Source organism: Acipenser ruthenus, chromosome 3 (assembly GCF_902713425.1).
Source record: "Acipenser ruthenus chromosome 3, fAciRut3.2 maternal haplotype, whole genome shotgun sequence".
NCBI lineage: Eukaryota > Metazoa > Chordata > Actinopteri > Acipenseriformes > Acipenseridae > Acipenser > Acipenser ruthenus.
This window is the reverse complement of record NC_081191.1, coordinates 38900192-38922348: the sequence shown is the minus strand read 5'-3', so window position 1 is coordinate 38922348 and position 22157 is coordinate 38900192. Positions and strand designations below refer to the sequence as shown.

Genomic DNA, 22157 nt, shown 5'->3' with positions numbered 1-22157 from the left:
TGAATTATACAGTCATAAGCAACAAGTACTTATCTGATACCAGGCTCCCCTGTCAGGTAAAACTAAAACTAAACTAAATCCTGGCTACATCACTGATGCATTTAGTCTCCGCGGCGGGCCATGACTGCGTCACAGGCTTTGCAATCAACTTTGATATATCTTATTTTAGGTTTCGGGTCTTTAAGAGGTAAATACCCATGCAGTAATGGTTGATTAGCCGACTAACAAAGTTAGGGGTCTTGTTAAGTTTAGTTAGCGCTCCAAAACAGGAGCTAGAATTTATTTTGTTGTTTTGGATTTTTTGGTCAAAGAAGCAGTGTTTCCACTGAAAAGGGGCACCAAGGAACAATTAAAAATATACAGGTGTTGTCCGGTTTAAAAACAATCCTCTGTTGTCAAGAGTGCGTTATCCACCAAAGACAGTGTTGAAAACCCAGAACTGTGTTCAAAGTTATAAAGAAGCTTTCACACACACACACACACACACACACACACACACACACACACACACTTTATATCCTGGCTTGGGAGTCGACACTCCTCAGTACCTGCTGTTCATAAAGCATGATGACAGACAGGACAGCCAAACCAGAGACATTCTTACTTAATTGGTGTGCAACATGCTTTTTTTGGTATGTGAAGGTAAAACCATGTACATCCTTCTTGGTGATATGACCAGTATACAGTGCGCATAGAAAAAAGGATAAGGATGATGTAGTATCCATGTGAAAGCAGGTTATGAAAAAAATCCTGCTCTTACCAAAGACTCTTTCATCATTGATGTTCTTGATACAGAACCAAAGGCCTGCAGGGAATGTGCAGACCAAGATATGCAGATCAAAAAAGAAGGAAACCCAAGTGGTGGGCTGATGTTCAGACACTGAAGCGATGATCGGGATATGAATTTTGGCATACCTGAAAAGAGATAAATCAACAACTGTAATGCTTGCAAAATGGCAGGGTAAAACATTTAAATTGGAAATACTAAACTGTTTAGCACTGCAGGTGGTAGTTTTTCACCTAAAGTAAACGTATTATACTGCAATTTGTAGACACGGCTAACATTCACTTCTGTTAGAAACCTTTATAGTAACAGCTCACAAAGACAAGCAATTCAGCAAGCCTATAACAAAACCAGCAATGATAGTTTCAGCCATCAACAGGCCTTCATTCAGAGTGAAGATAGAGACTAATGCAGCACAGCAAAAGGAGCCCACTGGAGTGTAGCAACCACATAAGATATTGTGCATTTACAGTCCAGGTCAGGATATGCAGTGAAGCAGCAAATGTCTTTTGTTTGAGAAGAATTAAGTTACTTATATGTGCTGTAATAGCACCTGAAGACCTTCATCCAAAGAGCAAGGATAGCAAACTGTTTTGTTATAGATCTTAACCCATACACACACACACACACACACACACACACACACACACAATGATGCACAATAAAACGCAACAGTCTAAGTTTTACATCAATAGCTCATTGGGCACATACATGATGTAATTTACATTTTACATAGTGAGCAGATAGGTTTGTTGATTGTTTGAGTAGTATTGTACCTTGGGATACCAAAATACTGAGTTCAAGTCATGTGATTTCATAAAAACACCAGGTGCTCAGTGTTTGATATTTGAGTTGAGTTAAAATTGCCAAAATGAGGTGATTAAGAATCTGTACAAACAGCCATTCGAAAATACATGATTTTAATTAAACGCAAGAACAGTGAAAGATACGACCATGCCCCGCTTAAGTAATGAAGACCGCCTGGTTGCTATTGGCATGATTGAAGGCGGCCTGGCTGTGAGAGAAGTTGCCTGGAGAATGAGATGTTCTGCTTCAACAATCAGCAGACTGATCCAGCGAAACCAGGAAACGAGCTCTGTGAGGGACAGGCCACGCCCTAGAAGGCAGAGGGTCACCACACCAGCCCACCACATCGTGGTGAGCGTTAAGCTGACTGCTGCGTTGTTCAAGCCAACCGGTGGGGTGGTGGAAGTGTGATGATGCAGGGAGGAATCTCCTTTAACACAAGTAAGCCTTTGGTGCAGATTGAGGGCAACCTTACTGCTCAGTGATACATTGATGAAGTCCTTGAGGCAACAGTTTTTCCATTCCTGCGAGCCAATCCGGAAGTGTTGATTTCCCAGCAGGACAAGGCAAGACCACACAGTGCCAGCATTACAATTGCATGACTTCAAGAAAACAATGTCGAGGTCTTGCCGTGGCCAGCTTTTTCTCCTGACCTGAGTCCAACAGAACATCTGTGGGACCAAATCGCCAGTGCCATCCACAGGAGACAAACGCGACCAGCCAACCTTTTCCAGCTGGCTGCAGCTGCACAGGAAGAGTGGCAGAATATCCCACAGCAGTCTATCCAGAGGTTGATCAGGTCTTTGCATCAACGCTGCCAGGATTGTGCTAATACCCAATACTAACTTTGTAATGTTTTCATTTTGATAGTGTGTCACATTTCATACTGAAAACTTATGATTTTTTGATCTGTATTTTGTTCACATTTTCTGTGATTGAGTTTGATATCCGTTTAAAATATTTGATTAAATCCATTAGACCCGAGTGTTGCGTTTCTTTTGTGCATCAATATGTATCAGGGGTACCAAGCGATTAGCAGCACATGCTTACAAGTTAAAAGCAAACTAATGCTGTAAATCTACATTTAAACCTTAGATTAAACTCTTAATCCAAAATACAGTAGTCTCCAGCTAAGAGAACACCCCTCGGGAAGCAAGCAAAGTGTTCTCTTAGCCAAAGTGTTCTCCAAGACAGCGTTGACCACTTGACAATATGAATCAATAAATAAATAAAATATTTTTTGCACGTGCATCAACATATGAAATGAACAGAATACGTAAAAGAAAAGCAGTAGGCTAGTGTATGTTAATAAAACTACAATAATAAAGTAGTGCTGGGATGAACATAGGATTTTCATGTTCAGAGATTCACTCAATTTAAATATATGTTAGTTTTTCAAAAAGTAATAAAAGCCATTATATTGCTCTGAATGCAGGCAGAGACAACATAGCAGCAGCTGCAGGGGGCGTGGCTGTGGCCCCTGTGTGTGCCTTTATTTTACAGCAAGCCCTTACAATATGTAACAAGTTAAAATAGAAAAATATGGGGCTTCTGGAGTGGCGCATTCAGTAAAAGCACTCGCGTAGCGTGCAGGATGCACTCTATAGTCTGGACGTCGCCGGTTCGAGTCCAGGCTATTCTTTTGCCGACCAAGGACGGGATCTCCCAGGGGGCAGCGCACAATTGGCCGAGCGCCGCCCGGGGGGAGGGAGAGTTAGGTCAGCCAGGGTGTCCTTGGCTCACCGCGCACCAGTGACCCCTGTGGTCTGGCCGGGCGCCTGCGGGCTTGCCTGTAAGCTGCCCAGGGCTGCGTTGTCCTCCGACGCTGTAGCTCTGGGTGGCTGCATGGCGAGTCTGCAGTGTGTAAAAAAGTGGGAGGCTAACGGCACACGCTTCAGAGGACAGCGTGTGTTTGTCTTCACCCCTCCTGAGTCAGCGTAGGGGTGGTAGCAGTGAGCTGAGCTAAACACACTACTAAATTGGGGAGAAAACAACAACAACAACAAAAATTAAAAATTGGCAACTACTAAAATATATATAAAAATAAATAAATAAATAAAATATCCCAGGGGTAAAGAATAAGTTGTGCAGGACTTAATTTACCCCAGTGAATTAACTACAAAACAAATGAGGCCAGAAATAACAGTTCAAGTTAAACGTTGTTTTGTTGATTACCGAAATAAATAGTACATGACGTTAACAATGCATTTTATTTATTAATTTTCTTTCATTCCTTGCCCTTGCCTTTTCTTTACATTATACATTGGTTATCGACATGTTTTCATAAAGTAATAATATGAGGTTTACTTGTGCCATTTTGTAGCTGAACAAGCAAACAAAAACTGAAATTGAACTTTAAACACTTCAAATAAAACAAAAATGTGGAAATGACGTTGTAAAGTGAAGGGGAAAAAAACTCAAAGATTTGGTTCTCGTTTATTATTACATTACACAACAGAAACTTGCAAAAAAAAATATATATTGCATTATTGCACATTTGCATGCCAAGCAGATAGATATAGACAGTCCCACAGAATAAATAACTTTCCCTTTTACTTAAGAGCTTGCAATAGCCGGGCTTGACAGGCATGCGGACACCAACACTGCTGGAAAATGCTTACCCAGTGTCCCACAGCGAATAGAACCTGCCGCTCCACGGTGCAATGTACCCTAAACAGAGACAAAGGGTTAAGCTACTGCCTTTCACTGAATGTCATACATTTTACCAATCAGCGCTCAGCCAAGCTGTCTTCAAAAATCATTAAGTTTTCAAACCAATTTAATTCTCTCAATTCCCAGAAAAGGTGAAGAGTTTGGGAAGACAGGATACAATATGCTGACCTGAATTACTTTTTAAAATGCCAAACAAGAGTTGTCTTAGCAAGAAAGGTCATTTGAAGTTGATGTTATTTCTCTCAATTCTTAAACGTTTCAAACTCAATTAAACTAGGTAGGGAAACATAGATAACGGGTTACAAGAGTTGATGGTGGAATTTTTTATTTTTTTTTAAATGCAGGGTAGGGACGACTATTAAGAGTGTGTAAACTTAAGGGAGAGAGCCCTCAGTCTCAGAATAACTCCTTTTCAGATGATTTGTTAAGATGATTCGCTAAATTAGAACAATGAGGTTGATTATGCAGAACCGCTTTCAAAAAGTTAAGTCACCACAGCTTTAGTTTTTCATGCTTCAAGGAGTTTCACTAATGCAGATTCTACAATAATTGCATACCAAATGTCTAAAGTAGTGTTGCATGAGTCAATAATACTTTAGGAATTAACTACGGTGCTCTTAAATTATTTTAAAAAATATTAGTCATTAAATATTAAATGTAGAACTCAAGCACTTGATTAAGTTTTATTGTTCTATTTGTTGTTTTTGTTCTTTTCAAAAAATGTACATGACGACATGGCTAAACTATTGAATTATAACAACTTGTTTCCAACAGTGTCCCAGAGGACTTTCCACAAGCAGTCACCTGCTTCTCCAAAAGAGGCTTACCTGTATAGGTCAGGTAGATGACACTCAGGAACACCACTCCAGCAGCCAGCGAAACTCCAAGGAAAAACAACGTCTGAAATTCCTGTTTAGTTAGCCGGTCTTTAAGATACTGCAGGAAGGCATATGCTTGAAGTAGCGCAAATACACCTGGTTTGAAATAAAATGTCACATCTCAGCTATTTTTTTTAAATGATTTTTTATATAGCAGACCAGAGTTAGTATCAGTCGGAGCAATATAAAATCAAACTACCCAATTGATGCAGGGGGGGGGGACATGATGGACAGGCAACACATGCCTACCTAAAAACTCAACCTTTAAGATGATGCTAATCCACAGTCCAGATGAGTGGTAGAGGAATAAGGTCAATATATCTGTACTGTAGCTCTTGCATCAATTTCAATCTGCCATGTCTGAATACATATCAGAAACAATCAATACCCTGCCCTATATAAAAAGAGAAACACTTCTGAACCGTGGATAAACAGTTTTAACAGATGATCTATCTGAAACCCACAGCAAACTACCACTCAACAATGCCCTTTCTGCTTAGTTAGAAACAGGGCAACTGCACTGTATTGGAAAGTACTTAAAGAAACGAGAGCACATTCACATTTGCTCACATCATATATTTCTATTCTTCAATTGCCTGGAAGTGTTGAATCCCTGTCTCAGTTTTTACATTTTATTATTAGTTGGAAACTGCTGAGTGTCTCGCAGGTCGAATAGTTTTTCTTTTACGCTTTACTAGCCATTTTGCAGACATGTACATCCAGCTGTCAACTGGCTGAAATCGACACAATACAGACAGTGGGGTTTTCTGCCAGCAGTATTGCTAGCCTTCGGCAGGAACATTTTATCGTCAGAGTGATAGTGTTACATTACCAACATGCCCGAAACGATCTTCATGTATAACAATAGGCATTAGCATTCCCCGAAACAACGGTTGCATCTTCTTGTCCCCTATGATCTAATTATTATCAAAAGCCATTATCAAGTTACCCAAGTAAAACTGATTAAAGCCTACAATGCCCTTTGATCAGTCCATAGGAGGACATACAGGATTTACAGTGTTAACACAGCAGAAGGGGGTTACACATATAGACATATATAATTGTTAATGTTTTGCTTCACTGATTCATTTATTGATTTTTTTTATCACTAGAGTAACAAGTAAAGTGCTGAACTGTGTTAGTACTGGACATAAAAAAGAGGGTGTGACTGTAACTATCATTTTACCATTCTATCCTAACAATACATCTGGACTTCTTTGGGGTTTAAAAGAATCCAGGACTGTGCGACAGATAGAAATCTACAAAGTACCTGCAGCTGCCATGTGTTCACTTGTTCTTATAGGCTGGAACCCAACAAACGGGATCTGCATAGACAGCACCAACCCTACAATGTAGAATGTGCTGTAGGCTAAAAAGACAGAAAAAGACATGTTAAGAATACTATACAATTGTAGATATGAGAAATGACCTTTTAGAAATGACCTTTTAATGTTGCCATTTTATTATTCAGTTATTGAATGTTAATGAAAACTAATGGGATGGTGCAGAGACAAACTGCTGTGACCATCACACTGAGCTTCTCCTTACTTGGTTCCATTTATTATCTGTGTATTTTGCTTTTCTATATAATCTCTTAAAATACACTGTGTATATGAATATTGGAATCTAAAGATTAAACAGGTCTAATTACATTATGAACACAGAGAATGTCAGGGAATATTAACCATTCTTCGTTGATCTTATTCACAAGGAGCTACTGAAAACAGCGGTTTTATCATTAGCTACAGTTTTATACTTAGAAAGAGGTCGGAAGAGCAGGGTGCTCCCGAGAGGCGCATCCGGTAAAGGCACTCCGTGTGGAGTGCTAGATGCGCTCTATAGCCTGGAGGTCGCCGGTTTGAGTCCAGGCTATTCCACTGCCGACCGTGGATGGGAGTTCCCATGGGGCGGAGCACAATTGGCTGAGCACCACCCGGGTAGAGAGGGCTTAGGTCGGCCAGGGTGTCCTCGGCTCACCGCACACCAGCGACCCCTGTAGACTGGCCGGGCACCTGTGGGCCTGAGTGTAAGCTGCCCAGAGCTGCATGGTCCTCCAACGCTGTAGCTCTGTGGCTGCATGGCAGGCCTGCAGAGTGAAAAGAATTGGACGGCTGACAGCACACATTTTGGAGGAAGCGTGTGTCCGTCTTCGTCTTTCCCAAGTCAGCATGGGGGTGGCAGCGGTGAGCCGGTTTTGGGGGGGGGGGGGGGGGGAGGATTGGGCTTTCCAAATTGGGGAGAAAAAATAATTAGTGATTCCAAATTATTATTTAAAAAAAAAAAAAAAAAAAGAAGGAGATGGGAAGGGCTAATGAGTCTCTGAGACGAGGAATACCTCTCTTTTAATCACCGAAGAATAATCACCCTTCAATTGCCCGTGACATAAAACCTCCACTCTTACTACAAGCTCTCAAGTTTTATTTCTCAAACCATTTAAGTTAGATAACACAGACCTTAAGCACTGTTGAAAATGTGGAATCAACTACTGCAAATTCCAGTAATATATATATATAAAAAAAAAACCCTGGGAGTTTTAACTTGGGATATACTGTCACACCAGTATAAGACAACGTGCTTTATAGTTTTTAGATTTTAAATAAAACCTGCTCTAAAAAACAGGTCAACATACAGCAGAAGAAGTGTGTGCTGAAACTTGTCAGCAAGGACACAGAAGAAAAAAAAAAAGCTGCTGGCCAATTGCAGGAGTTGTGAAAAGGAGCTAGACAAAGTTATCAATAATTTAAACCCAGCAGGGTACATAATTGATTTCATGCCCACCATTCTTCAATCCATACATACTTCTGCTAGTCTGACTGCCTTAAAGATATACTATTAAAAAAGTTGTTCTCAGCACAATGTTCCATTTTAAAACAACAAAAACATGCCTATGCAACACTTTGGAATGAGTATCAGAGATTATATTGTATTTAAATATTTTATAAAGATAAAAGCAGATTTTAAAATCTTTGTTTAATAAAGTAATGCAAAAGGCTTCCAGTCACTTACCTATATAGACTCTGCGGCTGAACCTTTGCATAAGCAACAGCACAAAGACATGCAGAGGGATCAGGTTGATGATGAACACATAACCACCCCAAGCAGACACCTAGAGAAATACAGAGACTGATTTTAGTATCTTCAGTTAATCATTTTTGTCTTTACATGCCTATTATGGAGTTTCATATTAGTTGCTGCGTCAGACATCTTAATTCATACAGGATTCACATTTATATTTTCTAATTAACCCTAGACTGACTTAATTTTAGTGCATGAATGAGGTTTTTGAATGGTCTTTCTCTATGAAAAATCGTTCAAAGCAGCAAATGCTCCATTATTGAGGAAGCTTAAAAGACAATATGGAGAAAGGAGGTAGGATGGTTGCAGATGCTGCTGCACTTCAGGTTCCAAAATTGCTAAAAATAGGACCTAGGTGGGTAAACAAGCTCTCAAACTGATGCATCATTTACATACAGTGTGTAGATCTGGCTAGAATCGCAATGCACCACAAAAGTAGAAATAGATTTAAAATACATTTTGTTGCAGTGTTTTAGAGTATGATGGAATACAATGTATTATATTGTTTGTAGCAACAGAAATTCTGTTTGCAAATTTAATTTGCAAACGCAGCATCAGATACCAACCAAATTGCGTACAGACAATATCAGAGATGCTGTCAGAATGCCTGCATGTATCACCACCGTGTACCAGGCTTAAGAGGTTCCTTTGAAAAGGAAATGCACTGAAAAATCAACCACTGTCCCCAGCAGGATGTTTAGGAGCAGTGAGCGTTTGGAGGTGCAATCCATCACATTAGAAAAGAGTTCTTCAAAAGAAAACAAAAACACCAGTTTGCTGCTCAGCCCTCATGACTATTGGTAGGATAAGTAAATTCAGGTATGCAGTGTAGAAACATACATACATACATACATACATATACACACACACACACACACACACACACACACACACACACACATATATATATATATATAGATGGTATATAAAATGCAGCTTTCAAATTCCAAATGGTATACAAAAAAAGGTATGTAAAAATAGTTTAATGTTTCCTTATGTGGTTGGAACAAAAGGCACTAATTTACAGCAGAATATAATGCTACATGAAACATACATGCAACCTTCGCAGTACTATACTTGTTATAAGAGTTTGTATGGACGTGAATCTTATTGTTTTTTTTGGTTTGTTACTGTTGGCTATATTTACCACCTTAGAATATTGTAGAAAAATAAATAAATCGACTCTGTTACATAACACCCTGCAAAGTTTACAAGAAACTCATTGATACCAATCCTGTGTGGCCTATATCGCAACGTATATATATTTTTAAACATATTGCAGACTCTTCACACATCATGGGTCTAAATCAACTGGGAAATATATTTCTCAGTTGATTTACCAGCACTGTTGCAGGAGGGAGCATGAACTAGATACACAGTGATGTGTATAAATAAATTAAAAAAATCGGGAATATTGCTGCAATATGGCAACACAAGATACACCAAATATAATAGTTTCTTGTAACAATTGTACAGGGTTCTCCAACACTAAGATGACATGATATACTGTTCACATGAAGACAAAACTGTACACTTATGGTATAATGGTTCAGAAATACATTTAACAATGTTTTTAATTACAGTTAATAATAAATAATGTTGCAATTGCAGGAGCGGAGGTAATCTGAGCAATACGCATACACAAATTAACGTTTACATGGGACTACATTAAAAATAGGTCTGTATTTGTATTACTGTTTCATAGTCGAGAGAGAAAGGTTTGCCTTGCAAGAGGGAAAAAAAAAAAAAAAAAAAAAAAAAAAAAAGTCAGACATGAATAACTTCCCGTAACTCGATCCAAGATCCTGGTATTAAAATAAATTTGGGACTATATATTGAAACATGTACAGGATATCTTTTCACTGAAATAAATAATATATTCTCAGTGCAAGAGAAAAATATTTGGGTATGACTATTTTTAGTAGATTCATTGAAGACATTTTTTTTATCAATTTTGGTCAATAATGAAATGTACCCCTTTAGAAAAGAGAATTGGACTGTAAAGATACCAAGAGGGAAGAGTGAAAGTATTACAATTTAGGGATGTTGTGTTAGGAAATCAACACTAGGGGGCCCACCAACGAGTACAGTGGGCGCCACTTTATTGGGACGCCTCGGGAGAAGTAAAAATATCCAGAATAAGCAGCTGTCCCAATTAAAACAAGAGCCATTTGAGACGACCATAGATCACACTTTGCTCCTAAACGAAAAGAATGAAAATCACATTATGATTAAATGTTACACATAAAATACATAAATTAAATGCTAAACAAAATTAAATGCTGCTTTTTATTTCCACATGAAATGAAATCCCATTTTATGACAAGGCGAGGTACCTGCGATGTTGACACATGATTAAGACTCTTTGTCGAAACGCGTTGAGATTGTTTGTGCTTTTTTGTTTTCTAAAAAATGTGAAGAGAAAAGCCTAAATAAAAAAAGAATGGAAATAATTTGTTAAAAGAAATAATTTTTGTGAAGAACTGGTTGTCTTTTTCACTCGAATCAATATGCATTAACTGACAAATACAATAAATAACGCAAATATGTCTTTTTATATTCAATAAATGAATATAAAAAGCAGTATTATAAGAATAATAAGTTTGCAGAATGCATCAGTCCAGTGGGGTGGCAGGATATAGCTGGTGATGCAGTGCTGGATCCAAGCTGCTGTAAATCAATGTGTACAGTGAGATCAGAGCAGGGTTTTCCCCAGGAATTCTGTACAGCTGGGCGGCAGAACATTATAGCCGGGAGCACTTTTAACGGAAAAATAAACTTGCCTTACATCAAATATATAATACGACAAAGAATTTGAATAATGTGTTGTTTTTCGTTGACCATCTAATTGTGCTTTTTTAGCTTAATTATTGTGCTTATTGCTTCATTTAAACTGTTTTCTTTATTTTACGTTTTTAGGGGATTTTGTTAATGCACATCTATTTTTGTTTTTCGCTGTTCTACATTTTTTGAATGCAACTGTTCATTTAAACCATTTTTTTTTTTTTTTTTTTTTTTTACACAACAGTACTCGCACACGTTTGGACACCATCATAACTGTTGCATGAAACCGGAGTGTAATAATCCAGCAACTCTGCACTTAAGCATCAGCTGATGTCCCAGCACGCCTTTCTTCTTAAAGGCATACAGCCTCTATATATGAACCCCCAATATCTCTCACAAGCACCTGGGTACATATTGTTAAGATATGGTGCATATGTTTAGCTATTCTGTACTATATTATATATGTATATATATATATATATATATATATATATATATATATATATATATATATATATATATATATATATATATATATATATCACTTTACAGTACAATAATACGACAAAAAATGGACAATGATAATACCCGAAAATGATCTTATTTTTTTTAATATAAGTAGCCGGCCCCAATATAGTATTAGGCAGTGGATTGCGCAGATCGCCGGCTTATTTTGACCCCCTGCATTCACTGTCACTATTTTTGCTTTGAAAATAATTGTGAAGTGCTTAACACAGAAAACCCACCCCTTCATCTCTCTGATTGGTTAAATGTTGTGTCAAGACGCGACACAGCTGTCATGTGGTTACAAGATTTTTTTTTTTCACCCAGCAACGTGCAACTGATCTAGCCTGCTAGAAGCGCAATCAATCCTTATTGTTCAGGCACAGTAGCATCTGCAATACGAGCGGATCGGGTTTTTTCAGCCTGGCTGAAAAGGCTTGGCGAGAACCCTGCAGAGGGGTAGATCGGTGTATGTAGAGCAAGCTCAGAGGGTAGATCAGTGTGGAGTGAGATCAGAGGGGTAGAGCGGTGTGGAGTGAGATCAGAAGGGTAGATCAGCGTGGAGTGAGATAAGAGGGGTAGAGCGGTGTGTAGAGCGAGATCAGAGGGGTAGAGCGGTGTGTAGAGCGAGATCAGAAGGGTAGATCAGTGTGGAGTGAGATCAGAGGGGTAGATCGGTGTGTAGAGCGAGATCAGAGGGGTAGATCGGTGTGTAGAGCGAGATGAGAGGGGTAGATCAGTGTGGAGTGAGATCAGAGGGGTAGATCAGTGGGCTCTAGTACAAGTGCGTTTTTGTGCTCTCTGACATACCATTCCGGCCTTTAAAATTACAGACACAAAAACTACGATAACGATAATGATTCTACAAAGTTGTTAATTGCCAAGACTTCAATATATAACACCATAAATAACACAGCGATACAAATACCCAAATAAATATGTGTTTAACGAGAACCCTAAAAAAAAAAATGAAATATTAGTGCCAATTTGACACACAGATAAAACTATCCAAAAATCTAATTTGTGAATCAAAATGGATAACTTTGTGTTTTGCTGTTCTACAGAAGAACATATGTATTCCTTATTTATAATCAATGGTTTAAGGCAGTAGTTGTAGCTGTTTTGTGTGCGTACAAGATGATTATTTGTATTCCCCCCATCTGCGGTTCAGGGCTTCAATATACAACACACCATCGAAGTAAAAGGTTTATTTTTTGCGGTTTGCTCAAGTGATTGAAAACACCTTTTCTAGTAAACTAAGATTATTTATTGGCTAAAGCAGTTTTGCTTGAGACTGGATTCTCATTGGTTGCAATTTCGCAGGTCAGTCGTGGAGCAATCAATTCACCTAGAAGCCCGTCAAGCCTTTTGTATGGATGAATTGATAATTTATGAATTGCTGCACGAATTGCCAAATCAATTTATGAACTGATGGATGAATTGACAAATGAATCTATGAATATATGCAAAAATTGATTAATTAATTGACAAATTAACTGATGAATAGTTTTGGCACAAATGGTGTTCCATGAACATAAATACACGCTCAAAAACTAAACACTGTTAAACAGTACCTAACACTGCCATTGAACATCTTTATTTCCTGCAAACTACAGATCGAGAGTTTTATATGTTTTTTGCAGTCTTGTAATGCTGGTGTGAAAAGATCTTTAACAAAGTTTGGTACACTAAAGTACCATTTAAACTTGTCAGTTGTCAAAAGCAATAGTCTTTATATTATTATTAATAGGGCAGCAGTGGGTTCAATCCCAGGTGGTGGACGCTGCTGCTGTACCCTTGAGCAAGGTACTTCACCTAGATTGCTCCAGTAAAAACCCAACTGTATAAATAGGTAACTGTATGTAAAAAATTGTAAGTCGCCCTGTATAAGAAATTATTATTAATAATACTAATAGTAATAATAATAATAATAATAATAATAATAATAATAATAATAATAATTTTGGTGTACTATTTGAAAGCTTTTGTGTATGTTGATGTAGCTAAAACTATATATAAAATCCACAAATCAGGGGTTGCGACATATACAAGTATTACAAGAGTAAGTAGTTAATTTTATTGCCAGGTTTGAAATGTGAGCCCAGATGAAATACTCCTACACATGATTTCATTCCAAATTGCCAGTTTAGCATAAAGTTGTCAATGGCATGCTCAGACCCTGATCTATTAGCCATGGCAAGCTGCAGTTCTGAAAACTTACCATGTAAAAATAAGAGAGACAACAGCCTATCGCCCAGAACATGGAGCCAGTTTTTACAGACTTCACCTTTAGGAAAAAAAGAAAAGAAATTAGAACATTCGGCACAAAAAAAAAATATATATATATATATATTAAAAGAGAACACAGTGGAGAATAAAATTAACTTGGCTTAAAAGAAAGTCATTCTAATTAAATGCCATTTAAATCCCAAATGTTACACCAATGACCTTAGTTCCAATCAGACTCAGGGATACAGGCTTTTAAATGGTTTGCAGATAAGACCCCTACTGTGCATCTAGTTTGTGTATCAAAAACCCAGAGGGTGCTCTCATTGGAGCTGATGCTGAAGAAAAAACAGTGCACAAAATAGAAGTAAATGCTCAAAACCTGAAAAATATTGTTAAAATGTCAACATTCAGCTTTCTACATGTCAAAGGCTTGTGGTCTGTATCATTGATATTTATCAAAGCATACGGCTGTGTGCCAAATGTTAAGACAGTAACTGTCTTTATACAGTAAAGGTACATGACTGGAGGACATGCAAGATCAATGTCATGGTCAGCAGCACACTTAGCATGGAGGATTTATCAAATGGCGTCTGAGATATGAGGCTTTTACACTGGCAAAGGCAGCTTTACAATAACTGGAATAAAAGGTTTCGTTTCTTTAAAAAGGGGGGAGCGACTTATACGCCGGTGCAACGTATGCGCCGGTGTGTCTAATATTAAACTACTGTACCAGTGCCACAATGGGATTACTACAGCCACGGTTATTATGGCTCACACAAACTTAACTGTCAACAACCTAATTATTTTTTCAGGATCTACGGCATTCAGGTCATGTTACTAGTTAGAAACACAAAACCACTGTTCTAATTAAAAGTTTTAATTTCTTACTCTCAATACTCTTAGTCATTTTGAATGTTAAACGCAAGCTTTCAGACTCTTGACTAACCTCCTCTCAAACGTCACAGCTATACTGCTTCACTTAGTGTTAACCAGGGCCGCCGAGAGCCGTCATGGGCCCCAGGGAAGGATTTCCATTTCCGGTCCAATGTCGGGGCGTATCTCATGAATACTGATAGACCCAACACCACATAGATAACACGGACATAAACAAACAAGACAGCTGCTTCCGCATCCAGCGCTCAAAGAACATCACAGACATTTGCAGAGCTTTTTTTTAGATGTTATAGTAATAAAATAACGACTTGGATCGCATTATTGAAGAGTTTGGTGATAAAACGAGCGATCAAGAGATGATTTATCGGTATGTACTATTATTACGAGGTATGTAAAAAATATAGCGAACAAGGGGTGGGGCGGGGCTGGAGATGCAGTACTGAGTGTCCTGTTGATATGCAGTGCCTTTTAAACCTGTTTTACTGTGAAAAAAAATACTTTTAAACAGCGCGTCTAAAATAAACTGCGCGTGTGAAAATAAATTGGACCTGACGCGCCTGACAAGCGCTGAATAAATGGACCGCAAAGGGTTAAAATACATTTATTTAAAGCAATTACAAAATCAGGGCTCCAGCAGGGTTTGAAACGAACAATATTGTGGTACTAATCCCTTTTGAAAATTGCTAGTCCTGATGTAAAAAAGTTCTCTCAGCCGTGTCACCTTGCCGACCATGAAGTTCCACCTGAAATTGACACCGATAAATGTTTATTTTATTGTTCATTACATGTGTTGCTATTTACACAAATGCTGGCTGGTTTGTGGAGTTGAGGGTTACAGCCTGCGAGTGATTAAATAACTATGAATTACTACCCACAATACGCAGTCTTCACCAGTCCCAGTATGTTTCCCCCCCCCTCTCCCTCCCCCTCCCCCTCCCCCCCTCCCCCTCTCCCTCCCCCTCCCCCTCTCCCCCTCCCCCTCCCCCTCTCCCCCTCCCCCTCCCCCCCTCCCCCTCCCCCTCTCCCCCTCCCCCCCTCCCCCTCCCCCTCTCCCTCCCCCCCCTCCCCCTCTCCCTCCCCCCCCTCCCCCTCCCCCTCCCCCTCCCCGTGCCCGTGAAGTAGCCACTCCCCTTACTGAGTGGGCTTTGATGCGTCTTGGAACTGTTTTGCTATCAAGACTGTAATGGAACTCAATGCATGATGTTATCCATAGAGAAATTGTCTGTTTAGAGACAGGTTTCCCGCTATCTGGGGAGTTGAAGGAGATGAAAAGTTGCCCGGATGGTCTGCTACCAATGGTCCTGTGGATGCACAAGTTTAGGGCTCTTCTGACATCAATTAGAAGAGATTTGCTGCTGCTTTTGATTTATGAGGTTTTGGGAAGAAATTTATAAAGGGGAAAAACCGACCACAAAAAGACATGTAATGTGCGTGTTCAGTAAGGCCGCACTCCGCGTCAAAATAACAACCTATTTTAGAAGGCTAATTAGGTGAAGCAGGCGATTCCCCAATCAAACAATTTAAATACCCCTCACCGCAATTAGGGATGGAGAATTACACACCTCTCACAATAAATAGCGGGTTTGGGTCAACCCTGCATGTGTAGGCTACACATTCCAAAATGAAAATGAATGGCACACAAAGACCTCAGCCTGGTACTAGCCATACTGAATGATGTTTGTCTGCTGAAAACACCCTCTGTTGCGCGATGCACCTCTCCCTGTTGTAGAGCAAGATCTTATAGCCTGTCTGGCCTCCTTCATATCAGACAGTGAATCTTTGAGGCTGGTGCCAAATAAAAGATCACCCTGAAAGTGTATCTCTAATATTTTTGTCTGGGTATCCGCAGACACAGAAGATGTTCTCATTTGGATGCACCACCTTGCAGTGATGACATTAGCCACAGCTCTGGTGTTAATATCAATCGCATCACATGCTGCTTGCAGTTGAACCTTTGCAGTGTTTTTTCCCCTCTTCTGCAAGCTGCATGGCTACCTCTAATTTTTTCAGGTGTGGGTGACTGCAAAATTGTAGACAGCTGGTTCCACAGCACCTGCTTGTACTTTGCTGCATAGACCTGCAGATCTGGAAGACATACAGTACCTGCAGTTGGTATAGCCATGATGGTATACATTTTTGATTGTTTGAAAAGGTGTTTTTTATGATCCACTGGTATCCTGTAGAATTTATTTGCTCTGGGCAGGCATGGTGCAGAAGTATCTGATTTTTGCCAAATAGCCTCAATGGGCCTCCAGACTGCTTCATGGAAAGGGAACCCCTCAAAGGCTTTTTTATCCCTTGCATCCAAGATGCTAAGGAAGTCATCCTGATTTGCACAGGTCTGGGGTTGTACTTTGAGACAGGATGAAATCCTTCTCAGTACGGCATCTGCATATGTACATATAGGAGAGGGGCAGTCTGTGCACTCCAAAGCATCATCCTCGGGGGGCAATGACATCGTCTCCTAGGGTGGGAGCACCTGGAAAGTATTGCTCAGGTGTACTTCCGGGTGCAGCGGCACCAGAACTTGCTGTGTGGGTTACAGGCTGTGTCGGTAGAGTCTGCTTTGACTGCTCATATTCCTTTAGCCATTGAAAAAATAGATTGTTAGGCATAGGCAGCTGCTGAGGAAATGGCTGAGCCGTGGCTGCTGGAGCCTCTGTAATGGCGGCCACTGGTTTCACCAGCACGTCTTTCTCCCTGCTGCTGTGGGAGTGTGTGGATTTTCTCCTTTCCCTTGGTGGAGTAAAACTTGAGCTCCGTTGTTCTCTGGGGCTGCTTTTATCATAGCGGTGAAGTGACAGTGGGGAATTAACTCCCTTGTGAGTCAGAGCGACTGGGATATCTGCACACATTAAACATAAATTTGTGTTGGAAGATGGTGAAAGTGGGGAAGTACACTTGGAACAAATAGGAGGCATAGAAACAGCAAAAAAATGAATCCCCGCCCCCCTAAGAACATTTACTGAACACTAAAATGAACTACAGTACATCACTGTTTCATATAAAAATGTAACACGTTACCACATTTAGTTACCCATCAAAGGGAACCTTCACAGTTACAGGTGTAATGTGTTTCTCTCCAACACTGCCCTATACACAAATAGAAACTGATAATCTCAGTTAACACAGTATATGCCAAGTTGTTTCCCTGGCTCACCCAGCCAGATCAGCTGAAACAGACTGAATGTATCTGTCTATCTGATCTCCCCAACAGAGCTGTGCAACAACATGCTTAAAGGCCTGACGCTGACTCACACAGATAACAAGGATGAGATGTGGGCTGACCCAACAGAATAAATCTAACACAGTAGCAGGTCTACAATTACAAAAAATATATACAATTTTCACTACCTGGACAAAAGATTACCCATTCATAGCATCAAAATCTGTTCAAGTAAACCATGTTCAGCTGCTGAATCATGGAGATCCTTTAAAATCCCAATTTAACAAATTTCACATTAACCAACTATTGGGGAAAAGGACATGCTCCGATAGGCTGAATGTCCTCTTCTCATTCCTTATTATGTTCTCATGTCCTGATTTTAACAAACACTTACTGCTTGGGTATTAAACTGACCCTTGAGAACTATGCAACAAAACTGTGTTGCCCTATTGACACTATATATGTGCGATCATGATGTTTTAACTGGGGAAATTAACTAGCAGCAAATGCATGCTGTGTCATGTATGATTGTTTAATTGCAATACATTGACTTTACAGTAATTTGTTTTCATGATTTATACAGAGAGGGAGGAAGTTACACCAAGGGCTTTTCCTAAAATTGGCAAACATCCCACCAGCAGTATTACTAAAGGCAGTTGTTTCAGCCCCTTGGCTATTTGTTAAAATAATTGTAGAACAGATAGTACACAGATCACTGGGTTTAAATCTTTTTCCTCAATATATTTGAAAGCAGCATATAGCAATAAATCAAAGACTTTAAACCAGCTACAAATCAATGTGTGTTTACTGGACATCTACTGACATGTCATTTTTTTTTTAATTTAGTATTTTATTCTATCAGCATAAAACTTAAAAGGAGGCAACTGCTTATATGGGACTCAAGTCAGCCTAATCTGTAAAGTAAAACCTCCAAAACTCAGAGCAGAAAATAAAAGAAATTAAACAAAAGTAATTAGTTGACTTACCCAAAGGTAATATGTAAACTGAAGTGCAAAAATTGCAATGCCTTCATTATCAAAAGATCCAGCGACTGAACGGGAGATGTAGCCCGGGACAATAGCTATGAAGCAGGCAGCCAAGAGGCCAGCTCCCTGGTTCCACAGTTCTCTAGTGAGCAGGAAGGTCGAGATGGATGTGAGGCCGCTGAAGACGGGTGCCAGGAATACACACACATCCCGAATGTGGACTGTGAGGTGGAGGAGGTTTAACACATAATGGATAAGGCCTGCTGTGACCATCAAACCTGGATACACCTAAAAAAAAAAGGGAATTAAAAGGGAGAGAAATTCAGATCTCTAATATACTCATGAAAAAAAAAAAAAAAACACACCTTATACTGCACCAGTTCCCAGTTTAGGTTTTGCTTATACAACTCTCCCTGGCTTGATTAAAATAATGCACACTCAGTACAGACTGCATTTATTAATGTTATCCAAACCAAGCTGTCCAAATATTTCAATAAACTTTAGTTACAGGCTACGTGTAGAATTAGCAATGGCAAGAACAAGTGACACTATTAGAGAAATGTACTGTAGGTTTGTGCATAATATGCAAAATTATACAGACTACATCTGTAGCAATGGATGTATTTCTTACCAGAACTGTACCTATGCATCCCCTCACCTGGTTTATATTCATGCCTGCAGCTTTGTCGATGTAAATTGAACATTATAATTATATATATATTATATATATATATATATATATACACACACACACATACATATACATATACACATATACACACACAGTGCCTTGCAAAAGTATTCAGGCCCCTGACCAATTCTCTCATATTACTGAATTACAAATGGTACATTGAAATTTCGTTCTGTTTGATATTTTATTTTAAAACACTGAAACTCAAAATCAATTATTGTAAGGTGACATTGGTTTTATGTTGGGAAATATTTTTAGGAAAAATAAAAAACTGAAATATCTTGCTTGCATAAGTATTCAACCCCCACACATTAATATTTGGTAGAGCCACCTTTCGCTGCAATAACAGCTTCAAGTCTTTTGGGGTAAGTATGTACCAGCTTTGCACACAGTGTCGGAGTGATTCTGGCCCATTCTTCTTGGCAGATTTGCTCCAGGTTGTTCAGGTTGGTTGGACAATACTTGTGGACTGCAATTTTCAAATAGTGCCACAGATTCTCAATGGGATTGAGATCAGGACTTTGACTGGGCCACTGTAGGACATTCACCTTTTTGTTCTTGAGCCACTCCAATGTTGCTTTGGCCTTGTGCTTGGGATCATTGTCCTGTTGAAAGGTGAATTTCCTCCCAAGCTTCAGTTTTTTAGCGGACTGAAGCAGGTTCTCTTGCAGTATTTCCCTGTATTTTGCTCCATCCATTCTTCCTTCAATTTTAACAAGATGCACAGTCCCTGATGTTGAGAAGCATCCCCACAGCATGATGCTGCCACCACCACACTTCACTGTAGGGATGGTGTGTCTTGAGGCATGGGCAGTGTTAGGTTTGCGCCACACATAGCGCTTTGAGTTTTGGCCAAAAAGCTCCATCTTGGTCTCATCTGACCACAAAACCTTTTCCCACATCGCAGCTGGGTCACTCTCATGCTTTCTGGCAAACTCCAGACGTGCTTTCAGATGGTACTTTGAGTAACGGCTTCTTTCTTGCCACCCTCCCATACAGGCCAGTGTTATGCAGAGCTCTTGATATGGTTGACTGGTGCACCATTACTCCACTCCCATCCACTGAACTCTGTAGCTCCTTCCAAGTGATTGTTGGCCTCTCTGTGGCTTCTCTCACAAGTCTCCTTGTTTGAGCGCTGAGTTTTGAGGGACGGCCTTTTCTTGGCAGTGCCTGGGTGGTGTGATGCAGCTTCCACTTCCTGATTATTGATCCAACTGTGCTCATTGGGATATCCAAACACTTGGATATTATTTTGTACCCTTTCCCTAATCGATGCATTTGTATTACTTTATCTCTGACTTCTGTAGAATGCTCTTTGGTCTTCATTTTCCTTCAGATTCACAGCCTGACCAATGATCCTTCAAGAGTGGGGTTTTTATCCAGAAAATGTGACAGCAACTTTAATGGTTCACAGGTGGAGGCCAATGGTAAGGTAATTGTGTCCTCGTTAGGGCAGTTTCTTTCATCGGTGTAAACTGGGAGCTTCCACAGCACAGGGGTTGAATACTTATGCAAGCAAGATATTTCAGTTTATTTTTCTTAAATATTTCCCAACATAAAACCAATGTCACCTTACAATAATTGATTTTGAGTTTCAGCGTTTTAAAATAAAATATCAAAACGGAATGAAATTTCAATGTACCATTTGTAATTCAGTAATATGAGAGAATTGGTCAGGGGTCTGAATACTTTTGCAAGGCACTGTGTGTATATATATAAAATTAGACACACACAGACAGAGACCCGGAAAGGAACCGACGTGGCAGTCGCAGATTGAAGGGGTGGCTGCACTTGTTTACCAAGGGGTCATGTGTGATGGCATAAAAGGGGGCGGAGAGACGCAATCTGTTCCTTCGCTTTGGTTTGTGTTTTGAACCTGGAAGGACTTTGAGAGACCCAGTGAAATAACAGTATTGTGAGTGTTTTGTTTGTTTGTTTGTTTGTTTGTAAATTACTAGGATGGCTAACACGATTCCAGAGCTGTCTGCCAAGGGCCAGCACAAAGCCGCAACAGCACTGCACTACGGTCACAAAATAAACTGTATCACCCACCACGTGCATTACTGCACGCACCCAGGACTGGTGACCATGTTAGTATTATTGTTGGACGGATATATTGTGTTTATTGTTTGGGACTGCAACTTGTTGTTATTTACTCTGTGCAATACACATTGCTGTGTATTGCCGGGGTCCTATTATTTGGTCACCAGACCTAGATATAATAAAGCCCCTTTTTCCAACCGGAATATAAAAATGTTTAACCGCATATTGAAATCAACAAAGTATTGCTGACAATTTAGTCATTGTGAAAGAACATATTATAATCCTGTTGAGTGCTTGAAACACTGATGAAAGTCATTCTACACATCATGTATTATTATTATTATTCTAAGCTCTCTGCACAGATCAGTGACCATCGGGACTGATGCTATACAAAAGCCAGAGATTGTTGCATTTTACAAAGCAACGAAGTACGATGTACATTTTGATCAGAGTAGTGCAAGCCAGCTTGCAAATGGCCCTCAACCTTCAGCCAGCGCTGCGCCCACTTGCACATGGAAGACAGTCTGTGGTACATGCACTGGTAAAAAGTTGAAAAGTGTGTTTTATGTGTGGATTGTACTAATTAGACAGCTGTAATAGATGTGCCTTTGAACTCTGATTTCCTCAAAACGAATTCACGTTG

At 39.6% G+C, this 22157-nt stretch overlaps 1 protein-coding gene across 1 annotated transcript in view; it reads right to left on the bottom strand.

The window, feature by feature from the left end:
• LOC117394915 (dolichyl-diphosphooligosaccharide--protein glycosyltransferase subunit STT3B-like) overlaps positions 1–22157 on the bottom strand; it is a 50328-nt gene that overhangs the window by 14681 nt on the left and 13490 nt on the right. Inside the window, exons 3-9 of the mRNA XM_033993642.3 lie at positions 18781–19068; positions 13727–13792; positions 8149–8248; positions 6413–6511; positions 5092–5238; positions 4213–4261; positions 761–915 (exon numbers count right to left, since the gene is read on the bottom strand). Coding sequence (XP_033849533.2) covers positions 761–915; positions 4213–4261; positions 5092–5238; positions 6413–6511; positions 8149–8248; positions 13727–13792; positions 18781–19068 — 904 coding nt within the window. The remainder of the gene's footprint in view (positions 1–760; positions 916–4212; positions 4262–5091; positions 5239–6412; positions 6512–8148; positions 8249–13726; positions 13793–18780; positions 19069–22157) is intronic.